The sequence below is a fragment of the Eimeria tenella genome, genomic scaffold, assembly GCF_000499545.2.
Source record: "Eimeria tenella Houghton genomic scaffold, Eth_scaff1, whole genome shotgun sequence".
Classification (NCBI taxonomy): domain Eukaryota; phylum Apicomplexa; class Conoidasida; order Eucoccidiorida; family Eimeriidae; genus Eimeria; species Eimeria tenella.
In genome coordinates, this window is record NW_013541457.1 from 953769 (window position 1) to 971289 (window position 17521).

The following is a 17521-nucleotide window of genomic DNA, read 5'->3' on the forward strand; positions in this document are numbered from 1 at the left end:
GGCAGCACTGCCCTACGCGCAGCAGCCACAAGTACGGGCAGCAGCAGCAGCAGCGGCAGCAGCAACAGCAGCAGAAGCAGCAAGACTTGATATTGTTTCAAGTGATACCTGGGGTTCAAATATGGGGCCAAACGCTTAGGGTTTAGGGTTTAGGGTTTAAGGTTTAGGGTTTGGGGTTTAGGGCTTTGTGCAGACACCGGAGGCAGCCGTGGCGCTGTGCCGATCAGAAGCCGTCAGGCTGCGGCGGCAGCAGCAAGCAGCAGCGTGTGAGCAGCAGAAGCAACAGCAGCAGCAGCAGCTGCTGCTGCAGCAGCTGCAGCAGAAAGAGCAAGAGCAGCAGGCCGCAGTTAGCGCCTCAACCAACCTGCTGAACTGCAGCAAGCAGCAGCTGCAGCAGCTGCAGCAGAAGCTGCAGCAAAAGCCTTCGCAGCAGCAATGCCAGCAGCAAGTTGCTGCTAGCGAGCAGCAGCTGCAGCAGCTGCAGCAAGAAGCAGCAGCACACGGCGAGGCGGAGCTCAAGAGTGCGAACGCAGTCGTTGCAGCTGCTGCTTTTGCTGCTGCTACTTGTGCTGCTGCTGGTGCTGTTGCTGCCTGTGCTGCTGCTGTTGCTGCCTGTGCTGCTGCTGCTGCTATAGACACTGTTCGTGCTGCTGCTGCTGCTATAGACACTGTTCGTGCTGCTGCTGCTGCTGCGGCTGCTGTGTCTGATTTACGCTGAGCCATTTTCCCCAAAGTGGGTCTGCCTTTTACATTTGATGCTTATTTGCTGCTGCTGCTGCTGCTGCTGCTTAGGTCTTGAATCTCGAAGCGCGGCCTGTGGACAAACGCTGCAGCAGCTGCAGCAGCAGCGGCAGCAGCTGCAGCAAATGCAGCAGGCCCTGCAGCAGCACGAAGCGCTGGGGGTGTCTCTACAGGTGGCGCAGCAGCGGCAGCAGGAGAAGCAGCAGCTGCTGCAGCAGAAGCAGCAGCAGCTGCAGCAAAGCCTTGCTGCTCTTCAAAAAGCCTCCTTGGGCGCTTTTTCTAACGACCCGCAGCAGGCTGGTACCTAAACCCTAAACCCTAAACCCTAAACCCTAGCTTGCAACGGCGAAGAAGAGTTGCTTCTGGTCGCTTTTGTTTTGGTTCTTCAGGAGCGCAGCTAGCCGCAGCTGCTGCTGCTGCTGCTGACCCCACTATTGCTGCGTCTGCTGCTGCTGTCGCTGCTGCTGCTTGCTGTTTGCCTGCAGGCCCAGAAGCAGCTGCGAGCAGCAGCAGCAGCAGCTGCTGCTGCTGTGGCGGCAGCAACCGAAAAGGTGCTGCTGCTGCAGACGGCGCATGCAGAGGCTGAGGAGCTCGCAGCAGCAGCAGCAGCAGCAGCAGCAGCAGAGTAGGTGCAGCTCGGGATAGAAAGCAACACGCGCTATCTTAGCCACCAGCTTTGATACTGTAAGGTTTTCATGCTGCTGCTGCTACCGTTGCTGCTGCTGCTGCTGCTGCTGCTGATTGCCCACAGGGCGGAGGCCAAGTCCATTGATTCGAAGCTGCGCGCAGCAGCAGGCCCGCAGCTGACAGCCTCAAGCAGCAGCAGCAGCAGCGAAGTGCAGCAGCAGCTGCAGCAGCTGGAGGCGCAGATTGCTCAGGCTTTTGCTGAAAGAGAAGCAGCGCAGCAGCAGCAGCAGCTGCTGCGGCAGCAGCAGCTAGGCCGGCAGCAGCAGCTGCTGCAGCTGACAGCCGTGCTCGCAGAGCAGCAGCGCATGCTGCAGCAGATCAAAGAGGAGCAGCAGCAGCAGCAACAGCAGAAGCAGCAGCTCCAGGCAACGTGAGTCAAGACCTCAAGCCAGCAGCACAGCAAATCTGCTGCTGCTGCTGCTGCCCGTTTGCAGCAATGTTCTCTGCTGCTGTGGCTCCTGTTGCTGCTGTCTTTGCTGATCTTGCTGCTGCTATTGCTGTTGCTGCTGCGGTGATTTCAGTTTGAGGACACAACTTTTCTGCTGCTTTTTTGCTTCTGCTGCAGCGAAGCAGCACTGCCTGGGCAGCAGCAGCTGCTGCATGCGACGCGGCAGCAGCTGCAGCAGCTGCAGCAGCAGCAGCGACAGGCCGAGCAGCAAGCGGAAGCTCAGCAAAGGCAAATGGAGTCTGCTACTTCTCAGCTAGAATCGTGAGGCAGCAGCAGCAGCAGCAGCAGAGATGACAACAGGAGCAGCAGCAGGAGAATTTGCAATTAGAGCAGCAGCAGCAGCAGCAGCGTTGCAGAAGTAAGGCAGAAGAGCCACTGGCTGCGGTAGTCAGCGCCTGTCCCGTTATTCTTATTGCTGCTACTGTTGCTGCTGCTGCTGCTGCTGCTGCAGGATTGCTTCATCACTCGAGGAGCAGCAGCAGCGGCTAGGAGAGGCTGAAGCTGCTGTTTCTGCTGCAGCAGCGTCAGCAAGCGGCGCGAGGCTGCAGCAGCTGCGGCAGCAGCAGCAGCAGCTGAGTGCAGCACTGCAGCAGGAGCAGCAGCAGCAGGAGCAGCTGAATGCAGCGTTCGACAAGGGGCAGCAGCTGCTGCAGCAGGTAAAGGACAGCATAGAAGTGAAGCGGCAGCAGCAGCAGCTGCAGCAGCAGCAAGCAGCAGCAGAGGCCCAGCGTCGCGCGCTGCAGCAGACGCTGCAGCAGGGCCTGGCAGCGTTGGTGCAGCAGCTGGGCGCTGCAGCAGCAGCAGCAGCAGCCGAAGCAGCAGCAGCTGCTGCTGCTGCAGCTCAGCAGCAGCAGCAGCTCACAGCAGCAACCGTGGAGGCGCTGGTTGAGGCCCTTCGCAGAGACACAGCAGCAGCAGCAGCAGCACTGGCGGAGCAGCGGGGAGCAGCAGCAGCAAGAGAAGAAAGGAAGCAGCAGCTGCAGCGGGAACTCAACAGCGCAACCTACAGGCAAATAGAAGACAGATACGTAGAGGGTCAGCCACAGCAGCAGCAGCAGCAACAGCCGCAGCAGCAGCAGCAGCAGGTTCAGGTGTACGTACACCTCAGCAGCAGCAGAGCGATCATCAGCAGCAGCAGCAGAACACCGTTTGCAGCCCCTCACTTGCTTCTCCAGCCACATTAAACAAACAATTTTAATTTAATTAATTTAATTAATTAAAATAATTCAATTAATTTAAATAATTTAGTTAATTTAATTTAATTAATTGGTTCTTTCTGCTGCTGCAGCACTGGCGGACTGCGAGGCGGAGCGGCTGGCAGTGGAGGACTTGGACAAATACCACAAGGCCCTCGACAGGGCCCTCATGAACTACCACGCTGCCAAGGTAGCTAGCTAGCTAGCTAGCTAGCTGCTAGCTAGCTAGCTAGCTAGTGGCTAGCTAGCTAGTGGCTGGCTAGCTAGTGGCTAGCTAGCTAGTTAGCTAGCTAGCTAGCTACTGCCTAGCTAGGTGGTAGCTGGTCAGCTAGCTAGCTAGCCACCTAGCTAGCTAGGTAGCTAGCTATGTAGCTAGCTAGGCAGCTAGCTAGGCAGCTAGCTAGGCAGCTAGCTAGGTAGCTAGCTAGCTAGCTGGCTAGGTAGCTAGCTACCTAGCCACCCAGCTAGGCAGCTGGCGAGCAAGCTAGTTGGGCAGCTAGATAACTGGCCAGCTAGCTATCCGATAGCTCTCTGGCCAGCTAGCTAGATGGCTAGCCAGCTAGTTAGCTAGATGGCTAGCTAGCTAGTTAGCTAGATGGCTAGCTAGCTAGCTAGCTAGATGGCTAGCTAGCTAGCTAGCTAGGGGTTTGTCTGCTGCCGAGGGTGTGGGGCGTGTTGGGGTGTACGTACACCGCAGATCGAGGCGATAAACGAATCCTTGAAAGAACTTTGGCAAACACTTTATGCCGGAACGGATATTGATAGTATTGCAAGTTAGTTTAATTGATTTAATTAATTCAATTAATTCATTTAATTTAATTAATTAATTAAATTAATTAATTAATTAATTAATTAGTCTAATTAATTTGCTTATTTGATTTGTGTAACTTGTTTATTAATTCATGTATTTATGCAGGAACGGATATTGATAGTATTGCAAGTTAGTTTAATCAATTTAATTAACTTAATTAATTTAATTTAATTAATTTAATTAATTAATTTGATTGAAGTAATTTGATTAAAGTAATATAATCAATTTAATTAATTTAATTAATTTAATTAATTTAATTAATTTAATTAATTAATTGATTTGTTTATTTAATTTGTTTATATTTCATTTATTTACTCACTTGCATTTATTGTATTATTTATTTATGCAGCAATGGATATTGATAGTATTGCAAGTTAGTTTTTGACTAAACTAATTAATTAATTAATTTAAATAATTAATTTATTTATTTTTCATTTATTTTTCATTTATTGTTTGATTTATTATTTTAACTGATGATTCAAATGAGTTTTAAATGATAAATTGGATTAAAATAACTCATTTAATGCATTTATTATGTCTTTTAATGATTCAAATGAGTTTTAAGTGATAAATTACATTAAAATAATTCATTTAATTTATTTTGAATTTCATTTGGAGGTCAAAAGTGTACGTACACCCCAGGTGCCGCGCGCGTCGGAAAATCGGAAATTTTGAAATTTGCGGATTTTGAAATTCTTTTTGCAAATTAAAACAAAAAGTGAAATTAAATGCAAATTAAAACACTTTTAATTCAAAAATAGAACTTTTAATTCAAAAATAATCTTTTAATTCAAGAATAAATCCTTTTTGAAGTGGTTTTCTCCCAAGTCGCGCAAAGTCGGGACTGCTGCAGCTCGCGAAACCGCGAAGTGCAATTTAATTCAATTCAATTTAATGATATTAAGGAATTTAATTAAATTTAATTAAATTTAATTAAGTTTAATTCAATTTAATTCAATAAAATTCAATTAAATGCAATTAAATGCAATTAAATGCAATTAAATGCAATTAGATGCAATTAAATTCAATTATATACAATCAATTTCAGCTAGTTGAATATAATTTAATGCAATTAATTGAATCTGAACATTTACAAAAAGTTATATTTAAAAGCAGCAGCAAAAAGTAACTTTTGTAGCTTTCCTCTTGTCCTTATATTTGCCGTCATTTTCGCCTTTTTATTGTCCTTATATTTATGTTTATATTTACGTTCATATTTATATTTATATTTATATTTAATATTTATATTTATATTTAATATTTATATTTACATTTATATTTATTATCTTCTTATCTATAATTACATGCAGATTACTTCTTTTACATTGATCAGATTTGAATTTATATTTTAATTGCAACAGTAAAATTATTAAAAATAAAATTAAAACTCTATTTAAGGGTTTAGAGAGCCAGAAGCATTTGCTTTTTTGCTGCAGTTCGGTCATCTGTAGCTGCAGCAGAGGACTCTGCTGCAGCAGCAGCAGCAGCAGCATATGGGGGCCTAGCAGCAGGAGAACGTTCTTACAACTACAGAGTTGTGATGAAAACTCCTAATGGAAAAGAAATCGACATGAGAGGCCGTTGTTCTGCGGGTAAGGTCTAAACCCTTTTTTAGGGTTTGCAAGGCTTCGCTGGGGCTGCAAACCCTCTTTTAGGGTTTGCGAGGCCTCGCTGGCGCTGTAAACCTTTTTTAGGGTTTCCAGGCCTCGGTGGCGCTCTAAACCGCTTCTTAGGGTTTGCGAGGCTCCGCTGGCGGTCTAAACCCTTTTTTAGGGTTTGCGAGGCCTCGCTGGCGGTCTAAACCCTTTTTTAGGGTTTAGCGGCTCGTGGCGCAGCGCTGCGGCCTCTTCTGCACTATCTGTAAAACCGCATTTAAAATTAATTCCACTATCTTTAAACTCCGCTTTCAAAACAAACTAATTTAATTAATTTATTTTGAATTTAATATAAATTAAAAAAGAATTAAACGAATTGATTTTGAATTTAATTTAAGTAAAATAGTTTATATAAATTCAATTTGGTGAGCCCATTTGTTTGAATTTCTGGGAATTTCGGATTTTCGGAAAATGCTCGTTTGGAGTCAATTTCGGGTCTTTTTTGCTGCTTTTGGAGCAAATTTGAATGCCAAGAAGCAGCAGCAACGCGAGAAGAAAAGAAACGAAAAGAAGCTTCGAAAAGAAGCTTCGAAAAGAGTCCAAAAGATGCAAAAAGTCGAAAAAGAAGTTGCGGTGGCTGCAGGACAAAAAGTGCTGGCGAGCCTGGCGGTGCGGCTGGCGCTCGCCGACAGTTTTGGGGTGTCTTGCCAGCTGCTGGCCCTCGACGAGCCCACCACGAACTTGGATTCTTTCAATTGCGAAGTCAGTTTTGTCTTTTTTGAGCCTTTCTTTTCCCTTTTCTGTCCCTTCCGACGCCAGTTTCGAACTCCCCGCAAAAAGTTGTCCCCAGTTCCCCAAAAACCGCCCTCCTAACTCACTTTTCCCAGCAGCAGCACCTCCTGCTGCTCCTGCTGCTGCTGCTGCTCCTGCTGCTGCTGCTGCTGCGTAGGACCACTATGCTGCTGCTGCTGATTATGCCCATTACACTGCTCCTGCTGCTGCTGCTGCTGCTGCTGCTGCTTGTGCTGCTGCTGCTGCTGCTTGTGCTGCTGCTGCGCTGCTTCTGTTTCCCCCCTGCTCCCTCCACCGCCGCCGCCGCCGCCGCTGCTGCTGCTGCTGCTGCTGCTGCTGCTGCTGCTGCAGAGCCTGGCGCGGGCGCTGTCGCGTTTGGTGCGTTCGCGGGCCGGCAGCAGCAGCTTCCAGCTGCTGCTGATTACCCACGACGAAAACTTCGTCCAGAAACTTTTCCGAGAAGGACTTTTTCAAAAGTGCGTCAAAGTCCGCAGAGACAACACCGGACGCAGCAGACTCTCCGCAGCCACGCTCCACCTCTAGCTGGCTAGCTGGCTAGCTGGCTGGCTAGCTGGCTAGCTGGCTGGCTAGCTGGCTAGCTGGCTAGCTGGCTGGCTAGCTGGCTAGCTGGCTAGCTGGCTAGCTGGCTGGCTAGCTGGATGGGTGGGAGAATGGCGGGAGCTGGCTAGCTAGCTAGCTAGCTAGCTGGCTGGATGGATGGGTGGGTGGATGGCTAGCTAGCTAGCTAGCTGGGGGGCTAGCTGGCTGGCTAGCTGGCTGGGGGGCTAGCTAGCTGGCTAGCCAGCCAGTTCGCTACCTAGCTGGGGACCCGGCTAGCTAGCTGGATGGCTAGCTAAATGGCTTCCTAGCTAGCTAGCTAGCTAGCTAGCTAGCTAGGTCAAGAGCTAGCTAGCGAAATGGCCTACTGGCTAGCTGCGTAGCTACATGGCCGGGCGGCTAGCTGGACAGCCAATTGGCTAGCTGACAAGCCCACTTGCTGACAAGCTAACCAGCTAGCTAGCTAGCTAGCTATCAAGCTAGCTGGCTATCAAGCTAGCTAGCTAGCTAGCTAGCCAGCCGCTGGCTAGCTGGCTAGCTAGCTAGCTAGCTACTCGCCATCTAGCTAGCTAGCTAGCTGCCAGCTAGCTAGCTACCGGCTAGCTACCAGCTAGCTAGCTACCACCCAGCTAGCTACCAGCTAGCTAGCCAGCCCTCTAGCTAGCTAGCTAGCTAGCTAGCTAGCTAGGTGGCTAGGGACCAGCTACTTCTTTCTTCTTGGGGCCCTTTGCAGCTCACGTTTTGCTGCTGCTGCTGCCCCTACGAGGGAACGCGTTTGTTCATTACAAAAATAAAAAGTCAAAATTAAATTTAATTTAATTTAATTTAATTAAAATTAAAAATTCAAAGATGGAGAGTTGAGTGAAGGGCTCGCGAGAAAGGAACTGCAAATGGAATGAATTTATCTTCTGGCCTTTTTTTTTTCATTGCTGCTGTTGCTGCTGCCGCTACGGCTGCTGCTGCTGCTTCTGCGGCTGCTGTTGCTGCTGCTGCTGCTTCTGCGGCTGCTGTTGCTGCTGCTGCTACTCATTTACAATGCCATTTGAGCTGCTTCTAAATGAGCTTCCAGTTCCTGTGGCTACGGGCTGCTGCTGCTGTTGATTCTGCTGAAGCTGCCAATGCTGCTGCTGCTGCTTCTCGGCTGCTGCTGCAGTGGCTGCTGCTGCTTCGGCTTCTGCTGCTGATTGTACAGCACAGACAGTGTCCACTGAAGAAAAATCATTAAATATAATTAAAGTTGCATTTTAATAATTGAACTTTGCTGCTTATTGGGCTCCTTCCCATGTTTGTGCGCTGCAGCTGGCGCTGCATCAGCAGCAGCAGCAGTAGCAGCAGCAGCAGCAGCGCCTTGGGCGCGGCGAGCGGAGCCACCAAGTTGGCGGTCCGTTTCTCTTTTATTGGAATTAAATTAAATAAATAAATGAAATTTAAGAAGGAAAAGAAATTGGAAACTGAAAAGCTGTCGAACGAGGGAAGAGAGGAGCGAGGCAGCCCTGGCGAGCTGCGGTGTCTTGGCAGCTCTGCGTCGCGTTTTGGATATTTTTTTGGCGAAAAAGAAAAGAAAACTAAATTAACAATTAAAAGCGAGAAGCGGCTCAATTAGAGTGGAGATAAGGGGCTGAATCGGCGGCCGCAGCAGACACGCAGCAGCAGCAGCAGCGGCAGCAGCACCTGCAGCATCGAGCCGTTCGCGCGGCCAAATGCCTCAAAAACAACGCGCTAAAGCCCAGCCCCTGTTGAATTTTGTCGGGATTTTGATTTTAACTGCCTTTGAGCTTCAAGTTGAGTTCTTTCCTGCGTTTTGGGGCTGTCTTTGGGGGCGAAGGGCGGCGGGAGCGGCGCTGTGGCTTTCCGCTGGTTCAGACCAGCGCCAGCCCCCCGGCCGCCGCCGCGACGCGGATCGCCCGAATTCTCGGGTTTTTTTGCGCTTTTTCTGGATTTTTGGGTCTAAATTTAGAAATAAATCCAATAAAAGTCCTTTTGGGAGCTTTTTAGCCCGAAAAACGGACCAAAAGGAGCCCGGGGAGCGCCAGAGCGGCCGCGGCCCTTCTGCCCGGTCTCGTGCGGGCCTGGCTGCTCCTGCCCAAGCCTCCACAAAAGGCTATTAAAGTAAATTAAATTGTTTTTATTTATTTAATAAATCAAATTAATTTCTTATTTGCTTCCTTGCTTGTCTTTTGCCCCTGCAGCAGCAGCACCGGCGCCCGCCGCTGCCACTGATCCGGCTACTGCAGCAGCAGCAGCAGCAGCAGCAGCTGCTGCTGCTGCGGGTGGGGGCCTCGACGAGGCAGCTACCTCAGCTTCTTGTCTTTTGAAGAGCGGCTCAGTTTGAGTGCAGAAGCTGCTTTTAAAAGGTTTTATTTCCTGCTGCTGCTGCAGGGCGGAGCTGTCTAAACACCCCAATTGCTGCGGTTGCTGCAGCTGCTGCTGCTGCTGCTGCTGCTGGTTTGCTGCTGAGGCTTGTCTTCTCTTCTCTGCTTCCTTCTGCTCTTGCGAGCTGTCTGTACACCTCAGGGGCTGACTGCAACTCGACAGCAGCCTCTCACGCGCCGCCTATGACTCCAAACCCTAAACCCTAGACCCTAAACCCTAAACCCTAAACCCTAGAGCGTCGCCAGGACTTCCCCGGCTTCTCCCCGACGCCTTAGAAGTGCATGCAAGCAGCACTTGTTGGCAATTTTGTTATTTAGGGGGGCCGCTGCAGCAGCAAGAAGCGTGAGCCTGCTGCTGCTGCCGCTGTTGCTGCTGCTGCGGTGCTGCTGCAGCACTCCGTCGCTCCCTTTTGCTGCTGCTTTGCTGCTGCAGCTTCCCCACTAAACCCACCATGCTCCGCGCTGCGCCTGTCGTGGGGGCCCCCCCGGAGGCTGAGGGGGCCCCTGATGCTGCTGCGCTCCCTTCAGCAGCAGCAGCAGCAACAACAGAGCCGGCAGCAGCAGCAGCAGCAGCAGGGACGGGAAAACGTGAAAGGAGGAAGCATTATTTCTTTTTAGCAGCAGTGACAACTGAGCTGCTGCTGTGTGCGCTGCTGCTGCTGCTGCATGCGGGGCACCGCAGCAAAGCGCTGCCTGCGCCTGGAGACGCGATAGCAGCAGCAGCAGCAGCAGCAACAGAAGAAGAAGCGCGGGCAGCAGCAGCTGCTGCGGAGGTGGCCGCGGCAGCGGAAGCAGCTGCCGCGGCGGAAGCAGCGGCCGCCGCTGAAGCGGCAGCAGCAGCAGCAGCGGCGGATGCGGAAGCAGCAGAAGCTGCAGCAGCAGCAGAAGCAGCAGCAGCAGCAGAAGCAGCAGCAGCAGCAGAAGCAGCAGCAGCAGCAAGCGAGGAGGACTGGCTGCTGCCGACAGTGGAGGAAGCAGAAGCAGAGCTTCCGGAGTTTCTGCTGGCGGGGAAGAGGTACATAGCGGAGCAGCTGTGGGAGCTGCAGCAGCAGCAGCAGCAGCAGCTGCCGCAGCTGCTGCCGGGACGCGAGAGCTCCGAAGGCATGCGCGTTCTTGCTGCTGCTCTTTCCGGGGGCATTGGCGAGGACCTTGTGGGGCTGGAGCTGACGCTGACGAACATCCGGCCGCTGCAGCAGCAGCAGCAGCAGCAGCAGCAGCAGCTGCAGCAGCAGCTGCAGCAGCAGCAGCGGGAGCGGGCCTTCACGGTGACCCGGTTTCTGGGCGACGGCGCTGCTTCTGCTGTTGTCGAAATCCAAGACAATGCAACGCAGCAGCAGCTAGCGATGCGGCTGACTTATGTGTCTGCGGACTTTGCTGCAGCAGACTTGGAAGCAGCAGCAGCAGGCGTGGCAGCAGCAGCAGCAGCGGAGGAGGAGGTGATGCTGCGCGCTGCTGCGGGCCTGCCTGCTGCTGCTGCTGCAGCGCAGCGCGGCCTCGCCATTCCCCTTTTTGCTGCTGAAATTAAAAACACTCCTCCTATAATGGAAGGAGAAGAAGTTTTTGTTTTTAATAGAGTTCAAGTTTTGGAAAGGCTGCAGGGCGATGCTTCTTTGCTGCTGCAGCAAATCAAGCACCACCGCAACCTCTTGCTGCAGCAGCAGCAGCGCCGCCTGCAGCTGCTGCAGTTCCAGCGCCAGCAGCAGCAGCAGCGCCGCCGCCTCCGCCAGCAGCAGCAGCAGCAGCAGCAGCTGCGCGGCCAGCAGCAGCAGCAAGACGAGTTCGATGACCTGGATTCCGAGGACGACGAGGACGAGCAGCAGCAGGAGCAGCAGCAGCAGCAGCAGCTGGACGAGGTCTGGCTGCCTTTGGAGGCGAAGTGCTACATTAGCTTCCGTTTGCTGCTGCAGGTGCTGCTGCTGCAGCAGCAGCAAGTCAACCACAACGACTTGAAGCTCGAGAACTGCTTCATGAGGGCTGACGGCTCTTTCTTGCTGGGGGACTTCGGCAGCAGCACCTGGTGCAGCAGCATAAGCAGCAGCAGCAGCAGCAGCAGCTGCCAGGTCGAGCAGCTCACAGACATTACCCCAGTCTACGCAGAGCCCGAGTTGCTGCTGGATCTCTACGCGAAGCCCCGGGGGCCCCCCGGGGGGCCCCCCGGGGAGGGGGCCCCCGAGGGGGCCCCCCCTGAGGACGAGGGGACCCCCGAGGGGCCCCTGCTGGGTACTGCAGCACACCCAAAGAGTGACTTGTGGAGTTTGGGAGTTGTTATTTATCAAGTGTTCACTGATGGATTAATTCCCTTTGGGATCGGATCCCCGCGGGAGTCTGTGGGGTTTGTTGCAGCACAAGCTGCTGCTTTGCTGCGGCTGGCGGGGGGCCCCTGGGGCCCCTGGGGCCCCTGGGGGCCCGAGGGGCCCCCCGAGCTGCAGGGGCCCCTCATGCAGGAGCTCGAAGCTGCTGCAGTGCCCCCCAGGTGGCAGCAGCTGCTGCTGCGCCTGCTGCAGCCCCTCAGGGAACAAAGAATTGCAGCAGCAGAAATCGTCGAGGAGTTCGAAGACCTCTACCATCCCCGCTGAAGGCGCCGCCTTTTGCTGCGCGGCAGCAGCAGCAGCAGCAGTAGCAGCAGCAGCAGCGGCAGCAGCGGCAGCAGGAGCTGCTGCTGAAGCGGGGGAAGCGGCCGCGGCCGCAGCGCCGCAGCTTCAGCAGTGCTGCAGCAGCAGCAGCAGCAGCTGCGGGAGCCGCTGCTGCTGCAGCTGCTGCTGCAGCACTGCAGCGGCTGCTGCAGCAGGAGCTCGTAGGTATTTGTTTGTGGAGCCGCGGGCTGTGCTTTTATTTATCTCAGAGGCTTTGATTCTTTTATACATCTAATATTTTATTCTTTTAATTCTTTTGTTCTTTTGTTATTTATTTTAATTTTTAAATGCTGCTTCATTTGTTTGTTTGGCTGTTCGTTTATTTTTTATTTTGTGGGCGCGCCGCGGTGCTCCGGTGTATGCAGTGAAACGAAGCCCTGCTGCTGCTGCAGTAGTTCGAACCGAAACAAATGAAATAGTCGCTCAAAAGGACTTCTTTTGAATCCCAAAATCAAAATAGACTTCGTTTAGACAAAAAAATCGAAGAAAACCATTTATTTCGGCCTCCGCTGGCTACATTTGGCGGGAAGTGGGGAGCACGCGCTCTTCAGAAATGGGGGAACGAGGGACCGAAAAGTAGGCCAGAATCTGAATTTAAAACTTGTTTTTTATTTTGAATTAGTTTTTAATCCGAAATTTAATCCAAAACTGCCTCCAAATTCATTTGTTTCGGAAGTTTGTCCTCGCCGAGCGCCGCCGACGCGACAGCTGGATGGGCTGTCTGTACACCCCAGCGGCGCTGGAGAAAGCGACTGAAATCGAAGTTTAAAAACAATTTAATTCATTATTTGTTATTTATTTCAAGTCGTTTTAATTAATTATTAAAAATAAACCAATTGATCCCGCGGAGTCCTTCAGGGGCCCCGGAGAACCGGCAGCAGCGAGCTAGCTGCAGCAGCAGCAGCTCGAGCAGAACCTTTCTTTGCTGCTGCCTCTTTTACTTAAAAAGGGTTTTTCGTCTTTTCCTTTTATTCCTTTCCACATTTCTCTCACTTTGAGTCCTCCTTGTTCTTCTTTCCAGCATTTTCTCCGCTGCCGCCGCTGCTGCTGCTTTTGCTGCTGCTGCTGCTGCTGCTGCGACTCAATCGACGCAGCTTCTCCTTCTTTTCACCACCTCTTTCTCCCAAAGTTATTAAAGACTTTAAAAGTCTTTTATATCTTCAAGTAAGAACAAATTCTTCCCCATTTCCCTGCTGCCTCGAACACCCCAGGGGCCCCTTAGGGGCCCCTCAGACCCCCTAAAGGGCCCCTCAGACCCTCGAAGGGCCCCCGATGGCCCTGGAGGGTCCCTAGGGGCCCCCCGGGGGTCCCCAGGGGCCTCGCAGGTCTCTGAAGACCCCTGGAGGGGCCCCCTGGGGCCTCTTAGACCTGTGAGGGCCCTTGGGGGCCCCCAGGGGCCCCCGGGAGGCCCCTGGGGGCCCCTCAGTGCCCAATGGGAGCCCCTTCTAGGGGCCCTTGGGGCCCCATTGGCTGCCCTTTGGGGGCCCCCAAAGGCCCCCAAAGGGCAGCCGGGGGCCCTTGGGGTAAACCCTAAACCCTAGACTCTAAACCCCAAGCCCTAAACCCTAAACCCTAAACCCTAAACCCTACGCGGTGGGATGCTGTGTGTGCTGCTGCTGCTGCTGCTGCTGCTGCTGCGGTGCAGCAGCAGCAATGAGTTTGGCGATTCTGTCAGCAGCGATTGCGCAAAAAGCTGCCAGCAAATATCGACAATGTGAAGAAGACAAAACAGTGCAGCAGGACGAGGTGTACGTACACCCCCCGGTCCTCCACTTCGCCTCCTCCTACAGCCTCCTGCCAGGTCCCCAAACCCTAAACCCTAAACCCTAAACCCTAGACTCTAAACCCTAGACTGCGGCGGTTGGACTTTGCACCTTTGTTTCGTTTTGCTTTCTGAGCAGCGTGGCTGGGGGCTGGGCCCACGGTTTAGGGTTTAGGGTTTAGGGTTTGGGGTTTGGGGTTTGGGGGTTTCAGGGGCGGTGGAGAGCCTGTGCGTGGACGGGCTGCAGCAGCAGCAGCAGCGGTTCCGCAGCATCGAAGCAGCAGCAGCAGCTTTGCTGCAGCAGTGTGTGGGGTTGCGCTGCTTGTCTCTGGTGTACGTACACCTCAGCAGCTGCGAGGGCCTTCCTAAACTCCCGCTGCTGCAAACTCTAAACCTCCAAGGAAACGAAATTGCTTCTTTCAAGGGTTTGCTGCACCAGCCCTCCCTCCAGGTAGCAGCAGCAAACCCTAATTTAGCGAGTAGCCAATTCCGTCCCTTCTGCTGCACCCACCAAGAGATCTCACACATTACAAGCGCGGAGCCGCTGCTGCTGCTGCTGCTGCTGCTGCTGTTGCTGCTGCTGCGGCTGCGGCCCGCGCAGCTGCTGTCGCTGCTGCTGCAACTGCTGCTGCCGCTGCTGCTGCTGCTGCCGCTGCTGCTGGAGCAGCTCTGCGGCTTTCGTTGCTGCGGCTTTCGCCGCTGCTGCACCTGCCACCGCCGCCGCCGCCGCCGCTGCTGCTGCTGCTGCTGCTGCAGGTGCTGAATTTGTGGGGCAATTTGCTGTCGAGTTTCAAGTACTTCCCGTGTCTGCCGCAACTAAAAGAACTAAACTTGAGCTGCAACCGCCTCAAAGGAGGCTTCGCCAGACTGGCAGCAAGAGCGCCGCAGCTGCAGCTGCTGCGCCTTTCCCTCAACCCCCTCGAGGACCAGCAGGAGCTGCAGCACCTCGTCAGCCATGCTGCTGCTGCTGCTGCTGCTGCTCAGCTTGCTGCTGCTGTTGATTGTGCTGCTGCTGTTGACTATGCTGCTGCTGCTGACGATCATCATGCTGCTGCTGCTGCTGCTGCTGATCATCATCATGCTGCTGCTGCTGATCTTGCTGCTGCTGCTGAGGATGATCATGCTGCTGCTGTTGATTATGCTGCTGCTGCTGGTGATGTTGATCGTGCTGCTGCTGCGATGGGGTGGGGTGCAATGGGGTTGGGGTTTTCCTGCTGCTGCTGCTGCTGCTGCTGCTGCAATGAGCGGGGTCGGGGCGTTTCCCTCTTCTGCTGCTGCGGCTGGTGCTGCAGCAGGGTGATGTGACTTTTGCTGCTGCTGCTGCTGCGTTTCAGGAGCAGCTAGCTGACTTGAAGCAGCTGGAGCTTTATGGGTGTCCTGTGGCTAACCAGCTGCTGCAGCAAGAGTCTCCGCTGCTGCAGCGGCTGCGGGCCAGAGGTGTTCGTGTGCTGCTGCAGCAAAGCAGCATGCCCTTGGACATGCTGAAGCAGCTGCAGCAGATGCAGCAGGACCACCAGCAGCAGCAGCAGCAACAGCAGCAGCAGCAACAGCAGCAGCAGTGGGTTGCAGGTGGACAGAAACCTGTAGCCATCCGTATCACGCCTCCGTAAGACTGCAGCAGCTGCTGCAGCTCCAGCAGCTGCTGCTGCTGCTGCAGCTTCTGCTTTTTTGGTCCTTTTGTCCGTCTTATCTAAACCTAAGCTTCCGCAAAATGGGAACTGCAGCAGCTAAATAAAAGACGAGATGTCTCTGGCTGCTGCAGCAGAAGCTGCAGTAGCAGCTGCAGCAGCAGCAGCAGCAGCAGAAGCTGCAGCAGCAGCAGCAGCAGAAGCTGCAGGCAGCACGTAGCAGTAGCTGCAGCAGCAGCAGCCGCAAAGGCTGCAGGAGCAGCAGCAGCAGCTGCGGCAGAGGCTGCAGGGGCTCCTGCAGGTGAAGTTGCTCCAGCATCAGCAGCTGCTGCTGCTGCAGATGCTGCTGCTGCAGCGCAGCAGCAGCAGCTGCTGCAGCAGCACCAGCTGCTGCTGCTGCTGCTTCTTTGTCCCTTTTATTTTTCAGTTTGCGTAGAGACCTTTTCTAATTTTGCCTTGTTTATTTCCCTTGCTTCCTTGGGGTGTATCGACACCTCGCTGCTATCCTCAGAATTTAAAATGAAATGAAAATAAAATAAAAATCATTATTAATTACTATTTATTTTTTATTTATTTATCTATTTAGTTAGTCAGTTATTATTTATTTATTTATTTATATACTTAATTGGTTATTTATTATTTATTCATTTATTTATCTGTTTAGTTACTTAATTATTTATTATTTATTCGTTAATTTATTTATTTATTTATTTATTTATTTATTCATTTGTTTATTGTTTTCACCTTTCAAGTTCTTTGGATTAAAACTTCACTGCAATCTTCACTTTGTCAAATTGAATTTCTTTTTGCCTTTATGAATTAAAAAAATAATATTTAAATTTAAAGTTAAATAATAAAATTAATATTTAAATTTAGAATAAAAAATGGAATAAACACTTAAATTTAAAATTAAATAAACAAAATAAGTATTTGATCCTAAAATTAGATAATAAACAATTTTTAGAACTAAATAAAGTGATATTTAAATTTTAGATGATTAATTATATATTTTGCGCTTCTATGAAGATAGAAAAGACCCACTTATGCATGTTTTGCTGCACCAGCAGCAGCTGTTGCTGCTGCTGCTGCTGCTGCTGAAGAGGCACTTGGTCCTCCACTCCATTTTATCCAACTCCTATTTCTAGAAGTGTAGGGATGGGAGTAGATAAACTCTTTGCGCATTTTATTAAAATTAAAAAATTTATTTTTCAAAAATTAAAACTGCAGCACAGCAGCAAGGCCAAATGCTCCTGCTGCTGAGCCTTTCGGGTGCATCTCTGGGATCTTACGCAGCAGCAGCAGCAGCAGGAGCAGAAGCAGCAGCGGAAGCAGCAGCAGCAGCGGCAGAAGCAGCGGAAGCAGCAGCAGCAGCAGAAGTACCACCAGCAGCAGAAGCCCCAGCAGCAGCCACAGCAGCATAAACAGCAGCAGGAGCAGCAGCAGCAGCAGCAGCGATCTTTTGAGGGGAAGAAGAAAAAACAAATTGGCTTTTGACACAAAGAAGGTGAAGAGATCAAATATTTGAATTTGGTTGAAATAGAAAAAAAGAAAATTAAATTAAACGGAATTAAAAGACAGCCTGTAGAGCAGCACAAACGGCAAGAGAGAAGTGCAGTAGCAAAAGGCCTGGTGTCCAAATGGCTCTTTTTGAATAAAATTTGAATCTTGTCGAATTTGAATTTGAGCAAAAGAGCGGAAAAGAGCCGCTAATTGATTGAAATTTACTCCATTTGAGAGTTTAAAATGAATATACTTGCGAATAATTGAAAATAATAATAAATTAATTGAGAATTAATTCACTTTCGAAGCAAAATAAACCGGGGAAGCAAACACTGAACACAGCTTTGTGACTGCGGCGCTGTGGGGCTGCTCGGAAACAGCAGCAGCTCGTCCACCAACTGGTCTATTTAATTAAATTTATTTAACTTTATTTAAATTTTATTCAAATAAATGCAAAAAAAAGAAATGGAGCCTCAAAGAAGAAGAAGCTGCGCGGAAGTCGCTCTGGTTTTCGGGTGTACGTACACCTGGTCTCAACAGCCCGCGGTCGTCAACGCCTTTTGAACTTCTTTCATAACTGAAAAAAAGGCACTTTAACTCCAAATATAATTCTCATTTTTAATTTAAATTCGAATTGCAGCTTTTTTAAAGCCTGCTTTTCTATTTTTATTCTGGTTTCCTCCGTTTCTGCAGCTGCTTCCCTGCGGTACTCGCGCTTCGGGTGTCTGTACACCCCAGCACTTGCAGCTTTCTTCCGCGGATCTTCGCCGTTTTTTCTCTTTTTTGAGATGAGTTTTG

At 51.1% G+C, this 17521-nt stretch overlaps 3 protein-coding genes across 3 annotated transcripts in view; all 3 read left to right on the top strand.

Moving 5' to 3' along the window:
- Positions 1 to 6813, top strand: part of ETH_00005330 (Rad50, related) — a gene marked incomplete at both ends in the record, with an annotated part of 7069 nt that extends 256 nt beyond the window's left edge. The window contains 12 exons of the mRNA XM_013372457.1: positions 194 to 521; positions 793 to 1041; positions 1131 to 1195; positions 1227 to 1366; positions 1493 to 1798; positions 1994 to 2137; positions 2328 to 2911; positions 3165 to 3262; positions 3770 to 3845; positions 5320 to 5475; positions 5996 to 6240; positions 6622 to 6813. Coding sequence (XP_013227911.1) covers positions 194 to 521; positions 793 to 1041; positions 1131 to 1195; positions 1227 to 1366; positions 1493 to 1798; positions 1994 to 2137; positions 2328 to 2911; positions 3165 to 3262; positions 3770 to 3845; positions 5320 to 5475; positions 5996 to 6240; positions 6622 to 6813 — 2583 coding nt within the window. The remainder of the gene's footprint in view (positions 1 to 193; positions 522 to 792; positions 1042 to 1130; positions 1196 to 1226; positions 1367 to 1492; positions 1799 to 1993; positions 2138 to 2327; positions 2912 to 3164; positions 3263 to 3769; positions 3846 to 5319; positions 5476 to 5995; positions 6241 to 6621) is intronic.
- A 2839-nt stretch (positions 6814 to 9652) lies between these two features.
- ETH_00005335 (uncharacterized protein) lies at positions 9653 to 11776 on the top strand (the record flags this gene model as incomplete). The annotated part of the gene is made up of 1 exon (XM_013372458.1): positions 9653 to 11776. The coding sequence occupies one exon, from the start codon at positions 9653 to 9655 to the stop codon at positions 11774 to 11776; it is 2124 nt and encodes a 707-aa protein (XP_013227912.1).
- Positions 11777 to 13486: 1710 nt separating this feature from the next.
- ETH_00005340 (internalin, putative) lies at positions 13487 to 16644 on the top strand (the record flags this gene model as incomplete). The annotated part of the gene is made up of 6 exons (XM_013372459.1): positions 13487 to 13634; positions 13808 to 14046; positions 14352 to 14543; positions 14930 to 15201; positions 15361 to 15524; positions 16451 to 16644. 6 exons carry the CDS (start codon positions 13487 to 13489, stop codon positions 16642 to 16644), a joined length of 1209 nt encoding a protein of 402 aa, XP_013227913.1.
- Between the last annotated feature and the right edge of the window lie 877 nt (positions 16645 to 17521).